The 16,374-nt window shown below is 51.5% G+C and overlaps 4 protein-coding genes across 4 annotated transcripts; 1 reads left to right on the top strand and 3 right to left on the bottom strand.

The window, feature by feature from the left end:
* Window positions 1–75: 75 nt before the first annotated feature.
* On the bottom strand, window positions 76–2,430 carry BDV14DRAFT_177598 (uncharacterized protein). Its single transcript, XM_073769443.1, has 3 exons — window positions 1,547–2,430; window positions 1,137–1,238; window positions 76–793 (listed from the first exon to the last, which is right to left on the bottom strand). Exons 1-3 carry the CDS (start codon window positions 1,965–1,967, stop codon window positions 600–602), a joined length of 717 nt encoding a protein of 238 aa, XP_073625742.1. The 5' UTR covers window positions 1,968–2,430; the 3' UTR covers window positions 76–599.
* Window positions 2,349–8,094, top strand: BDV14DRAFT_177600 (nuclear protein 96-domain-containing protein). The gene is made up of 3 exons (XM_073769444.1): window positions 2,349–4,590; window positions 4,670–7,237; window positions 7,304–8,094. The coding sequence occupies exons 1-3, from the start codon at window positions 3,073–3,075 to the stop codon at window positions 7,415–7,417; spliced, it is 4,200 nt and encodes a 1,399-aa protein (XP_073625743.1). The 5' UTR covers window positions 2,349–3,072; the 3' UTR covers window positions 7,418–8,094.
* A 2,474-nt stretch (window positions 8,095–10,568) lies between these two features.
* On the bottom strand, window positions 10,569–12,237 carry BDV14DRAFT_202413 (DUF4246 domain-containing protein; the record flags this gene model as incomplete). The annotated part of the gene is made up of 2 exons (XM_073774035.1): window positions 10,569–11,532; window positions 11,615–12,237. 2 exons carry the CDS (start codon window positions 12,235–12,237, stop codon window positions 10,569–10,571), a joined length of 1,587 nt encoding a protein of 528 aa, XP_073625744.1.
* A 1,810-nt stretch (window positions 12,238–14,047) lies between these two features.
* On the bottom strand, window positions 14,048–16,323 carry BDV14DRAFT_210274 (putative MFS transporter). The gene is made up of 4 exons (XM_073775858.1): window positions 15,026–16,323; window positions 14,839–14,967; window positions 14,393–14,742; window positions 14,048–14,356 (listed from the first exon to the last, which is right to left on the bottom strand). Exons 1-4 carry the CDS (start codon window positions 16,264–16,266, stop codon window positions 14,217–14,219), a joined length of 1,860 nt encoding a protein of 619 aa, XP_073625745.1. The 5' UTR covers window positions 16,267–16,323; the 3' UTR covers window positions 14,048–14,216.
* Window positions 16,324–16,374: the final 51 nt, after the last annotated feature.

The raw sequence follows: 16,374 nt of genomic DNA on the forward strand, positions 1-16,374 counted from the left end.
CCTAGGCAGCATAGGAAGGCGATGTCAATTGCTCGTGAATTTTCAGGCTCCCATACATTAATTGATGGCCGGCAATTCAGGCAGCAATGTCACGTGGGACTCACCGAACTCGTGGAGCTGTGACCCGACCAATACCCATGATTACAATACGATAGCTTGGTTCTGGTGCGGGATTGAGCATAGCTGGCGTACGGTACGGTCAGAATACGGCGGTTGCGCTGTCTGAGCTGGTCTTTTCCGGACTCCAGTGCGCGTCAGTTTCCTCACTTCACTTCGACTGGCCTTGCCTCCCTTTCCCTTCTTCTTCGTCTTGTTGTCACTCCCCCATCCTTTCGTCCAGTTGGACTTGTTTATATCCTCGCTCTGACGACGTCGCTCCGTCGGCAGCTGGTGTGAGAAGTTTTTTTCCTAATTAATTTCTTCTTTTCCTTATCCTCTGCGATCGCTCGGGTCACGGTCGAAGAGAAAAAAAAAAACAACAAACACCTTCGTCTACCTTTCGCACCCTTTGCGCGTCGTTCATCGCAGCGCATTCCCATCGAGCTTTTGAAACATCGCGCTTGAGATATTCATCAGCTGAAGCGCCGATCGATTCGCACCTACCTGCAAGCTCGCGCGACAGCTCGCATCGACCGATCGATTTTATCCTCGGGGAACAGATGAATACATAATACATCAACAAGATACATAGTCAACATGTCCTTCGGATTTGGAGGAGGTTTCGGCCAGAATAACCAGCAAAGCTCTGGCTTTGGAGCAGGCACTGGTTTTGGCTCGAGTTCTGGTGGTGGAGGTAGGTCCTTTCCGTGCATCCGTCCCCCTTCGATTCGATCTGCACTTGCGACCCTTGCCCCGACTTCATTATTCTTCCGTTGCTTTTTTCTTGTCTTCTTTACCTCTTCTTTTTTTTGTTATCGGTTCATGGTTGGTGCGATGCTTGTGACGTCGACCCGCAGCGGCCCTGTACGGCTTCGACCAGTGAACCATCTCATTTCCGCGCTGAGACCCTCGACGCTGAGCAGCGCGGCAGCAGCGCCACAACACAAGAGAAAGGATCGCAGCGCAACGCGAAGCTATGCAACGCAAAGCAACACAGCTTGATGACAGTCTCTGACAGTCTAAACTCCATAATCTAGGCTTTGGATCAACCTCGACCGCATCCCCTTTTGGCGGAGGTAACACTTCTTCTGGGGGTGGCCTGTTTGGAAATACCTCCAGCAGCTTTGGTTCCGGTGGAGGTATGTGTTTGATGGGTTGTGTTTTGATGAGCTGTGCGATCCTTTCTCTTCTTCGGCTATTCTGGACGGATTCTCTGTCGGCTGCGGCAATTTTCTTTCTTCGACATCGCGGATTTGATCGGGCCTCGGATCTGTTGCTCGCATTCAGCCTTGATAGCTGCCGAAAGATTTCGCCCTTGAATCGCCGACTGGGATGGATTCGCGCTGGATGGCTTTAACATTCCTTTTTCACTTCTCCTTGCTCTTGAAGGATTTCGCTCATCGCATTTGCTGGCTGGCTGCGTGGCGCTAACGTGTCTTCTCTCTAGGATTTGGAGCAAACAACAACAACAACACGGGAACGTCCGCTTTTGGCACCCAGAACCGCACCGGTACCAGTTTCGGGACCGGAACATCGACTGGCGGAGGCCTATTTGGAAGCGGCAACACAACCTCGACGACCACTGGGGGTGGATTTGGTGGATTCGGTGGCAGCTCTGGGTTCGGCAGCAACACTGGCGGCAGTGTCTTCGGAAGCAAGCCTGCAACAGGAGGGTTCGGTGCTTCGAATACTTCTACAACCGGTGGCACAGGTGGCTTTGGCGGTAGCTCTGGCTTTGGCAGCACGAGCAACACTGGATTTGGTAATGCCACAGGAACTGCGTTCCAGAACGCCGTCCCTCCCTCTGATGGCACCGCTACTACCCCCTTCAGTGCTTTCACTGAGAAAGATGCTGCCTCCACCACCATGAACCACTACCAGAGTGTCTCCTTTATGCAGCCGTACAGCAAATATTCTTTTGAGGAACTTCGACTAGGCGACTACAATGGAGGCCGGAGATACGGAAATGGAAGCGGACAGGCAGGTGCCTTTGGCTCGTCGGCATTTGGAGGCGGCTCTGGTTTTGGAACACAGCAGTCCACTGGCTTCGGTAGCACTGCGTCTCCATTCGGTGGTGGTGCTACCACTAGCGCTCCGTCAGCATTTGGCTCAACCCAGACAACGGGTGGGTTTGGATCCTCAAACTCGAACCCTCTCTTTGGGCCTAGCAAGCCAGCAGGGTCGTCTCTATTCGGCGGAGGCGCATCCTCAGGAACCACCCAGCCCAGCATATTCGGCACCTCAAATAACACTGGCACTGGTTTCGGATCATCCAACACCGGCACCGGTACTGCATTTGGATCTGGTGGTGGTGGTGGTGGTGGTGGTGGTAGTAGCCTGTTTGGCAACAACAATAACAACCAACAGCAAAACAAGTCGTTGTTTGGCTCAGGTACTGGGACGACCGGAACTGGTTTTGGTGGTTTCGGTCAGCAGAACAACACTAGCACTGCTTCGCCGTTCGGCGGCACCGCGGCTACGTCCTCACCTTTCGGTGGTGGGCAACAGCAGACCGGCACAAATGCCTTTGGCGGTTTCGGACAAAATCAGAACCAAAACCAGACCCAGAATCAAACCCAGAACAAGGGTCTCTTTGGTGGTTTCGGCGGCAGCACTCAACAACCTTCTACCACAGGTGGTGGTGGTCTGTTCGGAGGTGGCGGCACTACTAACACTGGTTCGTCTCTCTTTGGTGGAAACCAACAAAACCAGCAGCAGACTGGCGGTTCGCTCTTTGGAGGAAACAACCAGTCGACTGGAACCAGTTCTCTTTTCGGCGGTGGAAACCAGCAGCAACCGCAACAGAAGAGCTTGTTCGGAGGTGGCACTGGCACTGGCACTGGTACTAGCGCCTTTGGTGGATTCGGAAACACCCAGAACCAGCAGAGCGGAGGTGGACTATTTGGCGGTGCTCAGAACCAGCAGCAACAGAAGCCTAGCCTCTTTGGTGGTTCTACGAACACTGGCGGCTCGATGTTCGGCGGAGGTGCGACGCAGAACACCGGCTCATCGCTCTTTGGAAACAACCAGAACCAGCAGCAGCAGTCCGGAGGTCTGGGAGGCAGTCTTTTCGGTGGCTCCCAGCAACAGCAGCCCCAGCAAATGCAGCAGTCACAACCTGCGCCTGGTAGCTTCCAAGCCTCTCTTCTTGAGGGTAACCCTTACGGCAACCAGTCTATCTTCTCTGGTCTTCCCGCGCCCAGTGCTTCCAGCCCCGGTCCCTTAGCCACACCGCTTTCCTCTGCAACCAAGCAGAAGCAACGCACGCCTCTGCCTGTCTACAAAATTACGCCGAACGCTGCGAACCGTCTCATCACTCCTCCCAAGCCACGAGGCTACGGATTCTCCTACTCCACATATGGATCTCCTTCCAGTGCCACTAGCACTCCCAATGGCCTCGGTGGTAGTCTTCTTGGTACAAGCATGCGCGGAAGCTTCAGCGGCAGCCTGGGTCGTAGCACATTCAGCAAAAGCTTCTCTACCAGCAACCTGCGCAAGTCATTTGACCCCGAAACAGACAGCGTTCTGTCCCCTGGTGCGCTCTCTGGTGGCTCGCGCTCATCCGGTGGCAATCTCAAGCGCCTGACTATTGACCGAAGCTTGCGCAACGACCTCTTCACTCGCTCTGCTAGCTCGCCTACCGCCATCACTAACGGAGATGAGGCTGGTCCCAGCAAAGTGAGGAAGAAGGTCAGCTTCGAATCGAGCACTGACGGCACAACTGGTGGCGAGGTCGTCCCTGTTGAGACTCAGAGTGCCGAGCCCACCCCCGAAGAATTGGGCTTCTTGCGCTCCATTCGCAAGAGCAGTTCCACCAACTGTATTAATGGTATCAACGGTGCTAAGCCGGCTACTGAGACTCCTACTCAACCTGAGATGGAGTCCGTGTCTTCCAAGAGGACGCTCATCACCGTCCCAGAAGACACTGAAAGTGCTACCTCTGTCTCGCCAGGTGAGGATGCTACGCGACTGCCCTTCTCTCCCACTGGCGACCCTCAACCCGGCAACTACTGGATGAAGCCTACGAAGGCTGAACTCGGCAAGCTCAGCCGCGATGAGCTGAAGCGTTTCACTGGTTTGACTGTTGGCCGTGAGCGTTGCGGTGCCGTCACCTTCGATGAGCCCGTTGACTTGACCCAGATCAACCTGGATGAGCTCTTTGGTGGTCTGGTCGAGATTGGCGTTCGCAAGATCACTGTTTACCCCGACGAGTCTCAGAAGCCTGCCCGGGGTAAGGGTCTGAACGTCCCCTCCACTCTGAAGATCGAGAACTCCTGGCCCCGCGGCCGCGATAAGAAGGGCCCTTCGCCACTCACCAGCGGTCCTCTCTTCGACAAGCACGTCGACCGCCTGATGAAGGTCCACAACACCGATTTCGTCGAATACGTCAAGGAGACTGGAACATGGATCTTCCGCGTGGCTCACTACACGACATATGGTCTTGACTATGATGACGAGGAAGAAGAAGGTGAGAGCCACAACCAAAGCACTGTGAGTGCTGCTCCTGACACCCTGACTTGTGAAGGCTCGATTCCCTGCCGAACGCGAACTAACCATCGGCTTTGAACAGATGTCCACTTACTCCATTGACGATTCTTTCGCGAGTTCTGTGGGAGGCGTTGACGACGACACTTTCGATTTCAAAAAGCGCAAGCTCGTTCCGGGGGCGTTTGGCAACCAGGCGATGGAGACAGTAGATGAGCAAGAAGTAGGATCTGAAAACGACGAGGAAGAGGAAGGGTCTTTTTTAGAGGAAGGCTCCACGGGTTCAACTGAGCAGGGTGACACCTACGACGACGACGTTGAAGTCACCGAGAGCCAGCAGTCTGGCGAGTCAGAACTTGAATTAGATGAAGGCGAGGAAATGGATATGGCGGGCACGTTTCCTAACCTTGATCGTACCGTGGAGCGTGATGACGATCAGGATACCGAGCTTGGTTTCAATCAGCCGTCTCTCAAGCCTTGGAACACACCGCCTAAGGGTCGCCTCGATCTTACCGGTGACTGGGCCGACCAGTTGCAGAGGACAATTAGCCCGAGGAAACAGAATCGTGATGCGCTCCGTGAAATCCAGGTGAACGCATTCAGCGAGCGGAAGATCAATGATGGCACACCGACAAAGGCTGTCGCCAATGGCCAGCAGAAGGGATTCAGTACGAGTATTGATTTGATGAACTCTTTGTTTCAGCAGCCTCGCAAGCCGGGACAGTCTCCGCTGAGATCGCAAAAAGCGCAGAAGAAGGGATTTGAGTGGCCCTACAACAAGCACGCAAAGACATTTGCGGGCGACTCTAATGAAATGAGCAAGGACGACCTGGACTTCCACCACTCATTTAAGCCTCGATGGGGACCAGGAAACTCTCTTGTCTGCGCCAAAAACGAAATGAGTGATCATCGGTATGGTGACCTTCACTGGAGGGAAAAGTTCTCTGTTACCAGCGAGGGACGTGATGTTGCTCTCCTTGCCTCTGGACAGAGTGCAGGACCTCACGAGATGCTCGAGATTCAGCGAAAGCAATCGTCGATCAGCCGCGTTGATGGTCAGCCATTTGCTCGACTTGCACGAACGGACTTTTCCCAGTACACCAAGACCTTCCACTCTGATAAGGAACGTGTGATCTGGGAGCTGGCCAACATCTTGTTCAACGACGATATTGAAGATGACATCTCGGCTGGTGTACCCGCCCAACTCCGTGCCAAGTACCAACATCGCATCAAGAAGGACCGACTGAGCCGTCTTTGGGAAGGCATTGTCCGTGAGCGGAACGTGCATGCGGGCAAGGCTAGTTCTGCAGAAGAGCGCGCCATTCACCTCCTCTGTGCTCACCGCGTTGAGGAGGCTTGTAACGCGTTGATGGCAAGTCAGAACTTCCACCTTGCCACTCTCATCTCGCAAATTGGCCGGGATCAAACCACACGGCAAGACATGACGGATCAAATTGAGAGCTGGCGCCAGCACAATGCTCTTTCTGAGATGAGCGAGCCCATTCGTGCCTTGTATGAGCTCCTGGCAGGTAACGCTCTGCGCAGTGAAGGCAAGTCTGGAGGCGCGCTCGAGGACCGTGCATCGACCTTCACCTTCTCCGAACGGTTCGAGTTGGACTGGTTCCAAGCTTTTGGGCTCCGTCTTTGGTACGTCATCAGCAGCGACGAGCCTCTTGAGCTTGCTGTTTCGGAGTTTGCTCAAGACCTGAGGAGCGGCCAGGAACCTGCTTTCCCTGTGCCTCCGCACCAGGACAAAGACCGGGGTGTTTGGCACACGCCGACTGACAGCCTTGGTCATGAGTCGCCTCTCTGGGTTTTGCTCAAGACTTATGCTGCTACTTTGGGTGCGGCCAAGGGTACTGGGGTTCCTTCGCTTGTTTTGCCTGCGGCACTGCTGCCAGAGTCTGTGACAGGAGACAAGCTGTCGAACCGACTATCCTTCCAGCTCAGCCAAATCCTCGCCGCAGCTCTTGGACGATACGAGCGTCTGACGGTCAATGCTGGGCAGATGAACCAACTGGTATGGGACTATGGATGTGAACTCGGTGCAACCGAGAATCTCACTCAAACTCTGTTTGTCTTGCTTCACCTGTCAAGTGCCTCGGACCGTGAGAGAGCTGTAAAGGAGATCCTTGCCCGATTTGCCGCCCAGCTTCCCGAACCACTCACACCAGAGGGTTCTCCCAGTGCAGCATGGAACTACCTTACAAACGACCTTCAACTTCCTGAAAGCTGGATCTGGATGTCCAAGGCACTCTACGCCCGCGACACCGGCGACGCAGCCCGCGAAGTCGACTGCCTTGTCCGCGGCAAGAACTGGAACGATGCACACGCTACGTTCTGCCGCATTGTTGGTCCCACGGCCATCATCGAGAACGACTACAAGACGCTCGAGACGTTACTCTCTGGCTTTGGCGAGGCTCCCGAGAACAAAGTCCGGGGCTGGGCTAGTGGCGGCGGTGTCTACGAGGACTTCCTCCGTCTTGCTACAGCACGGGGCCGCGACCCTCAGCGTCTCAACCGTCTGGTGAATGCGCTTGTCACCATGGGTGATACTATTAATGGTTCTGGCGTTGAAGGCTTGGAGGAGCGCGTTGCGTTCAAGGAGATGAGTCGTGTTGTTGCGGGGTGGACTACTGTCGAGGATGTCAAGGTAAGGCAGCCCTTCCATGCGTCCATGCCGTGTCTTTATGATGAGTCTGGTGCTAACTATGAACAGTCAATGGAAATGTCCCGCGTCCTCCGCCTCCCGCTTACAGGCGACGCACGTCTCTCACAAACGGCCGAGATGAGCAGACGGTACTATAGCGTTATCATGGCTGGTGGTTACTGATGAAGCCGCCAAAAAAACCCACCTCTATCTAGATTCTCCCCCCCCCCCCCCCCTCTTATGTTGATTCATGCCCTCCTTTTCTTGCAAGCCTCTCCTGTTTCTACTTTAAGCTTGGTTGCATTTGTCATTTGTCATGTTCATGTCGTCTGTCTATCTTGTTCCATCTGAGCTTATATTGCACTGGGCATCGTATCACATCATAAATATCATGTATTTTAGCTAGGTATTATAGGTTATTATTTGTTTTCTCTTCAAGTTCCAGGGTCTATTGAAGGGTTTTCTCTAGTTTATTGCGTTGCTTGCTTTGCCTTGGTTTGTCTCGAGCACTTATGGCGAAGCCTCCGGCAGAGCCACTAGGGATAGTCATTGGACGTGCTCTGCTTCCTTCCTTCCGCCCCTTAACGTTGTCGGTTTGAAGACATTTCCCCCTTTATGTTGGCGAGCGTGCTTTGTTTCTTTTTTGCTTTGCGACTTCGACTTCTCTTAGTTGATGGATAGTGATAGGGTAGCCAGTGAGTGGTGCTTTGGGTTCTGTGGTGGAATGTGGTGGGATCGAAGGACATATAGGTAGTCAAACTAGGGCTCTCTTTAGTCTAAGATAGTTTATGTAGTTGAATCCATAGGTAGATTATAAACCAGATATAACTGAACTAAACCATCTCTATCTAAACTTGAAATAACCCTACATACCGACCTGCCTACCGTATCCTGTATCTACCTCTGGTTTCCCGATTGATATTCCGCTAACAGGAATGACATCCTTACCTGGACTCCGCGGGTTGCTTGTTTAGTGCTGATTTTGTTGAACTGGGAAGTAAGATGGTAGGCGCTATTGTAAGGTGGTAAGGTAAGGTAGCGTTGTAAGTGAGACTCGGTCCTTTGTTCCTTCTCTTAGGAGAGTAATGAATATCAAGGAAAGAGGGAAGACTGAGTTGGGGGTATGGAGTGTTTGAATATTGGGTAACCGGTGTTGGGTATTGGTACACCTAGCACCAAAGCTGATGTGATTGTATCTTAATTGAATATTATCCGGTATCAGGAACTACAGTGGGTGACGAGGGAGGTAGGTAGGTATTATTGCACTGTGTAGGAAGAACGCGGTAGGTAACAACAGACTGTATATTATGCTCATTAAAACAGGCAAGCCTTTTTGAATGTCTTCATGAGGTCTTTCTTCTTTGAGAAAATTAGCTGATATAACGGGAATGCCATAGGTACTTCAGGTTGATATTATGGACCTGGACAAGAGTGCAGCTTACCGTACTGTAACTCAGCTCCTCAGCGCGTGGCGTGTTCTCGATACATAGAAATGGCTTAAAAACTGCATCTGACTCTGGGAGATGGATCCTGGGATTGGGTGGAATAAGAGAATCTTGCTCTAATTCAACGTACGTAATGGAGGCAGTCCGAAGAGTCTTTCCATTGCACATTCGACTAAAACGTCACCAGTAGATAGATAGGTGGATTTGAGGGAAGACATTCTGTGAGCTCCGTTTACCAACACGTTGAGTGGGTCTGAGAATGACCCGGTACCTAGTAGGTACAGTGCAGCAAGAACCTGACGCCCGATAGATACTATACTCATACCATGGGGGTTCAAAAGTCTGGGCACACTCCCGAATCCGCGCGACGCGTCGGATGACCCACCCAAACTTCAACCTTTCACTACACCACCACCATGAGGTCTTTCGGTACCGAAATAAGTGGAAATAGAGGGCGAAACGATGAGCTTCTAAAAAAGATGCGTTCCTCGATCCTATCAGGTTTGTCACACAATATAGGCGTGATGAGAGATTCGAGAAGAGCCACTGGCTTCGGACGGTAAGCTGTAGCCAGCGTTTTCCAAGTCTCCTTGAACACGGTGGAATTGTACCAAATCTCCTTCTGTATGTGAAGGTGCTTGAGATTCGGCGCTGCGAAAATAAAAGGATACATCTCGAGTATGATGTCTGATTCTGACACTGGCGGACGTCTGTCTGATGTAAGGATACTACATACAGCTAGGCTGTATAGACCTTGGAGGCGCATGGTGTTGAAGTCAGAGCCATCGTCTCTATCATCTGGCGGTTCACCCTTGTCAGTGAACAGTTTTTGCCTGACACCAGGTGCGCTGAATGCCGCAGCCTGCCGCGCCCAAACGTTAAGACGACATGCAGAATGACATTGGTTAATGGCCCGTTGCAGCTCGACTGGAAAGTCGTTGTTCACTAAGAAGTCGAGGGTTGTCAAGCAGTTCAGATGAGAAATGAGAGATGCTAGCGAGTCCCACTGGCTTTCATGGTTCCGCAAAGCCGCAACCGATCATCGACTCGGAATAGGGAAGCGAGCTAAGCTGTACGAGATGAGGCTCAAGAAAGATATCCATGGGCAGGATGCCGGGGTCGGGGTGTAAGCGAAGTTTGATGGACAATACGAATGTCTCCTGTATTCTGCGCTGTGCTCTGGATGTTCCGGGCAACTAAAACGGAGTCTTTTGGCGTGACTGATGAACCCCGCGAAATGTAAAACCGTAGATTCAAGAGATTGTTTGCTCCAAGATATGACGGTGCATGTCTCGTAATAGACGGGTGCCAAGGTTTTATAGTGCATTTTAATGAGGCGTGTTAAAGAAGATAGATCTATTCGCGAAAGCTGCAAAATGTCAGCAGGAAAGAGGAATTTCAACAGGCAGACGTACGAGAAGACAAATCTGCCTCCACAACTCGAAATACAGAGTACTGCAGCTGGATAGGTGGCAGGTTTGTGGGTTGAGGATCGGTGGTCTTGGCGAGGAAAGATGGATGTGGTACATGGAGGTTGGGGGGTTAGAGAACAACTTGACTGCCAAATAAGTAGCGGCTTACTGCTGGAGCTTTTTGGACGTTTGGGGAACGTATGACAATCCTAATTGAAGGGAATGAGAGAATGTAGGTGGGTAGCGAGACACAATATCGTGGTTAAAGTTCCAGCTTAGGGCTAGTCACCGTTCAACCTCAGGTTGGTCCAATCGAACGAAGACTAGCTTTCTTCATAATACAAGGGCTTCTATCTAGTCGCCAGAAGTTATGTCTCTATGATCGGGAATCTACAGGCTCCCAGAAGGCAGCTTGTTAAGGAACATGTTTAGATAAAAGCACGGTGTTTCTAACAAAGACCTATAACATTACAACATTCAGTACTGCTTCCAAAGACATATAGCACCACTCTTTTCCTGCTTCTTATCACACATATGCGCCAATGCCTCATCCTTGACTCGTTCACCCCGGTGGTGGTCCGCTTCCGTCCGCCCCATGAGCCACGAGCTCCCCTGCTCTTTACTCCCAACTGCATCCGCGATAATGAGATCTGATAACTCTTGAGGCACGGAATAGGCAGAGGCTAGATGGGAGCGTGTTTTTTGCTCCCACCAATCCTGGCGTTGCAGCGGCACATTCCGAGTCGAGCATATGCGGAAGTAAGGGTTCACGAGCCAGAGGGTCAGAAAACGACAATGCCCCGGTCGAGCTCTGTCAACTAGTTCAAACGGTTCCAAGCGGTGGCGGAGACAGTTGGAGAAGGTGAGCAGACGTCCTTCACGAAGAGGTACAGAGCCGATGTCTTGACGCGAAGGGCCATCGTTCTTTATGCCGAATAATTGTTCCAGAAAGGGAACATCCCACGCCACATCGTCGCCTTGATCGAAATGAAACTCGTTGGGGTGCATCCAAATTTTCTGGCTAAATGAGATGCGGGGAGTTGTGATATTCTCGATGGAGAAGGCGTAGGTTGTGACGCCCACGATTTGCTCGTTTAGCATGCCGTCTTTGTGCCAGTCTTCGCCTGGAAACGATAGTTGAGTATCCGGGGTGAGTTCAACGCCGCCCAGTTTCACGATAACTTGTAGTCCCTTCTCACGAAACTCATCCTGCAGTTTTATAATCTGAAACTCGTGATCCCAGACCTTTCGCGCTCGAACCAGATCATAATGGATCATCGGATCCCTGAATTTATCACTATCCCACCAGAGTGAATCCGGGCTGCGATCACGATGTTCATAGTCCTCGCGAGGAACGATCGCTTGTGCCGTTCTTCCATGTTTCCAGTCCTCATATGAATAGGTTGTCCCGGGCTCAGAGTACTCAAATCGGAACAGTCGACTGTATTTGAAATCCACGATTTCTCCATTCCACTCCATATGTGCGTATTCGCAATGGCTGCCGCCCAACGCTGTGTTTATACTTCTTCATCCCCGGGAGTGGGATTCTGATCATCGTCTTGTTCCAAGGCTCAATGGCTTTCGAGGTGATATGTTGCAGCGTGTGATAGAATGACTTTTCCTCTTGAGGGTGGAGATCGTTGATGTAAGAAGTAATGTGCACGCCGGTCGACCCTTCCTGCCCACAGAATTCAACCTCACAGGGCAACCACTGATAACGCCGTGAGTAAGGGGTCCATTCAATTTCCCATCCCCGGCGTTTCTCTTCGAAAAATGGCGCTATATCTCCCTGTCCATAGAATTCCAGTGTTTGCTCTAGAGGAACGCTACCACCACTGCTCAGCACTCGCGTATGATCGCGAGTAAGCATGTACAGTGAGGGGTCAATCAGGTTCCATGTATGACCGTCCCGGTAAGGACTGATAGTGACAGCAGCAGAAGCAACAAAGTCCTTGATTTCATTCCTCAGCGAAGCAGGAATGACTGTGTCCGATTTACACACGCCAGCGCCAGCATTGAGCACCATAACGAGACCAGACTCTCTAATCTCCTTCGCCTTATCCCGCAACTCTTCAACGCACCAAGCCCATGTCCGTTCGCTAATTAATGAAGACTCCTGCATCGCCCCATCCCGCCAAGTCTGCATGGTCAATGAATCGAGACCCAACATGACCTCCTCTCAACCCGGACGCTCGGTTATGCGATTCATCAAATTTAGCATTGCGAGTTCAGGGACAGTAAAGGGCGCCGGACGCCAGCTCCATGGCTCAATGCCTGAGAATTATATACATGGCTACCTTCCATACCTATCAAAGGATGAGTTCGATTGCCGCAGATGTACGGCACAATACGGCGGACTACATTACTTGTTTTCGCAATGGTAATGATATTATTCACTCGAGATATGACATACCATCTTTTGTAGTCAAGCGCAACAAGAGAAATTAGGTAACGCGAAAGAACCATCAACATATACAGGGGTTTTAGGGAGCCCCTGACCATGCTGCACAAAATGTCCCACACACTCCATAGATGTATCCTATTAATGCTGTCTGAACCTTGAACGCTTCAGCTAGTGCCATGTGCTATGCGCCGAACCCATGGATAATTGTGGTTCCCATGGGTTTAGCTATCCCAACAAACCGTACCTTTGAGAACGACCCAATAGCAAAGCAGAGTGGGTTCCGGAAGAATGAATAGAACTAGTATCGAGTATGCGTAGAGTTAACCGTATCCGACAACCCAAGCTTAGACTGAAAGCCCGCTTTACTACTGTTTTGACCTCTCTCTGCTCCCTCCAGAATATAACAATATCCCATTTCCCCTTTGAATACTTGAACAGGGAAGTGTTTAGAGTGCCCCAAAGCAGACCTGAGCAAACAACTCCGAAGTAAATCAACAAGGATCCACCGAGCCGGTGAGTACTTACAAGTGAAGCTTAAGAAGAGGACCTTTTTCATAGAACCAGAACTAGCCAGAAATTTTGGGAAAGTGGTGCCACCATACCACTGACCATGCAGTCATTTCTTTTTTGACCTAGGCAATGTTGCATTCTTGAGCTGGGTCAATATTAATCATACATTAGTAAGACCCACAGGTTCCGAATCCATAGGTACTGGGAAAGCACTTTGTGATAGTAGACTTAGTAGTAGTAGTAGTAGTAGTAGTAGTAGTAGTAGTAGTGGCCAGTAACGGTAGTTGCCCGAGAAGCCGAGGGGCTACTTTGTAGAGTGAATACCACATATCTAGAACGTGGAATCATACTCGGGCGTCTCCGACGATTCAGTTAGCCTCGCAGTCGCGACTCCAGAGCCCCACTGATTTCCGAGCAATCAGGCCATTAACAGGCTCCGGGACTTAAGCTTTACTTGGCAATTTTTCAGAGCTCTTATCGCTTCGCCAGTTGCCGCTCGATCTAGCCCAGCCTGCTGCGGAGACAGAATGATGAACCGTCTACCGGAATTTGGGTCTAAACCGAGGATGTACCGACTGGCCGACTTTTTTAATATGAATACGGAGGAATGGAAGTCCGAACCTCCTTCTTGAAAAGGGATAGTCGAAGAAGGGCCAGAATTGGATGGTGGGAAAGAGAAATTTCTTATTGCTCTAGTGCCCTTTAGGATAGACGCTTGAGGCTAGATATCTCGAGAGTAGCGAATTACTAATCATATACTCTGGCTCTGCACTCCCCTAAACACTGTTGATCAGATCACGGAATAACGCAACGGAGATAGCCGGAGAGTTCGAAGATCATGCTCAGGAGTCTGGGATTTTCATTGCCTTGTTCCTGGCGAACAGGGGAAGACGGCGGACGGGGCGGACTCTTGGTAACCCTAGCTTTAGTGGACTTTGCTGAATATCTTGTTTTCGGGGAGCGGTCGCACTGGGTCGAACTTTGGCAAGGCGGCTAGTGTCAAGCGCGAGATTAAGAGTGCTGACCTGGCTTAGTTTGGAGATGTGTTCAAGAAGCATGATGATGTGCTTCAGAATTTATTGAAGCTGTGTAAGTAGGGGGGGAGGACTATGCTTCTCCACTCTCATTCTCGGGAATCTACTACTAACATTGACAAAACCGCACTCAACTACAGCGTTTCCGCCTCGGTCCTGGGAAACACCGATTGTAGATCACTCATCGCTATGCTTTCCACCGCCACAATCACCACCTGCGCATCCCTCTTTCTTTTCAGCCTCACACCCATCCTCCAAAGTATTTACTCTCTTCTTTTCCCTATCCTCCCTCCACCTTCTCCCCCAAGCATACTCAACTACCCCCAAACCCAACGATACAACCAAGCACCCACCCAAAAACCCAAAACATCCTCTCCATCCCATACCCCTAAGCATGAAATCCACAGTTCCTGCCCCTAATGCACCGAGCCAGCAACGCACAAGATTACATGCTGCGGCAGCCGTAGCAGGTCTATCAGGAAATAGATCGACAAGGAGTGTATTAAGTGTGTTTGTGCATGCTACAGTCGCGAACCCATTCAGGAAGTGCAAGGTTAGAGGTGCAGAGAGGTGTGTTCGCGACTGTAAGACGAAGCCGTAAGGAAATAAGGTTGTTATTGTTAAGCAGAGAGTGGGAAAAGAGAGTTGTAGACGTGCTTTTTCAATCGGGAAGGTTGGTAGTTGCACTGGAGGTGATCGATTTCTGGACGGGGCCGTGGATTTGGATCCATACATGGAAGGATCGGACCGGGTGGATTCCCCAATCTCAGGGTCTGGGTCCCGGTCGGGTGAGGTTAACTTTAAGTTTAAGGCGGCGGGAGCAGTGGAGCACGGGACTTCCGCGTGGCGCTGGTAAAGCCGGCGGTAATTTTCATTTAGCACGTACCCGTTTACAATGGCGCCAAGGGACGCTCCGGTGCCGAGGGGGCTGCGGTGCGGTCGTTAGCGCCTAGCGGTCATTGGGTGGGGAGTGGAACAGGTCTCACATAAAGCATAACCCTATTTGGAGGTCATTCAAGTCCCAGATTTCTCTGAAGAGAGTTGGCGTGCTTGTTAGAAGAGCGGCATTTGTGATCATGAGTAGGCCGATTGATGAGATTAGGATGAGGGCGTCTGGTTCCAGGAGAGTAGCGAGGGTTTTGATTGGGTTGGGAAAGCGAAGTTTGGTTGTTGATGTCGCAGGGTTGATTTCTCCTGTGCCCTTTTCGTTCGTGTCTTTTTCCACAACTGCGGATTCTACATTCGAAGTATTGCCATCTGCAGACGTTCTATTCCTCTGCCTTCGCTTTAGCAACTGAAGCCCCGACAATCTCCACCACTCTCTTGGCAAACCACTCCCATCCCCAACAACAACCCTCGCCGTCTCCGGCACAAGCGCCCAAAAACACACCAGAAACCCTCCACTCACGATAACCAAAAACCAAAACACACTTCTCCACCCAAAATACCTCGCCAGTAACCCTCCAATAACCGGTCCAAGCGCAGGTCCCAGCATCGTCCCTGCAGACATAGGCCCAACATAGGTCCCTCTCTCCGCAGGCGTCGCAATATCAGATATAACGCCATATCCAAAGGCAACTGCGCCACTACTCCCCGCGCTCTGAAGACACCGGAGAATCATGAGGGCTGGGTAATTTGTCTGCAGGGCAAGGCCGATGTTGGCTATTGTATAAATCGTGAAGGAGACGATGTATGCGGGGCGCCGACCGCACATGTCCGCGAATGTACCCATGAATGTAGGAGCGAGGCCCTGAAGGAACATATAGGATGTTATTGTAAGGTTGATCAGCGCCGGTGTTAGGTCGTAGGCTTGGACGAGGGTAGGCATGATAGGGTAATAGATTTGGCCGGAGAGTGGGGAGAAGAAGGAGCCGAGGGTGACCATTGTTACGATGAGGCGTTTCTGGCCGGTGCTAAAAGAGGAGTATTGGGGAGGATTGTGGTTTGCATCGGCCATGGCTGATGACGAGCAGGGTGCTGTTGCTTTCAAGGGTGAAGCTGATGAGGACGAAGGAGTGATAACGGAGATTTCGTCGCCAGGGAGGATCTCGTCCATGGAGATGTCGTCCATGGAGGGGCGGCCCCTGGGCTGGTAGCTGGACCTCGTACGTGCCATGACGACTGTCGATCGGATGGAGGAGAGAGATGAAGGGTGCAGAAAGGGCAGGAACAAGTCACCGAGAATGTTGCGAAAACCTAGACAAACGGAGATGCACAGGGAAGTCATGAGATGGACAGGGTTGATCTCTTGGTGCCCACAGCGTTTTGTGCTCGTCAATACCCGGTGCCGGCAAAGAGCACGCCGGGACCGGCCTAGGACTGACACCGGAAGAAG

Source organism: Aspergillus stella-maris (assembly GCF_047715825.1).
Source record: "Aspergillus stella-maris strain CBS 113639 unplaced genomic scaffold BDV14scaffold_47, whole genome shotgun sequence".
In the NCBI taxonomy this organism is placed as follows: domain Eukaryota; kingdom Fungi; phylum Ascomycota; class Eurotiomycetes; order Eurotiales; family Aspergillaceae; genus Aspergillus; species Aspergillus stella-maris.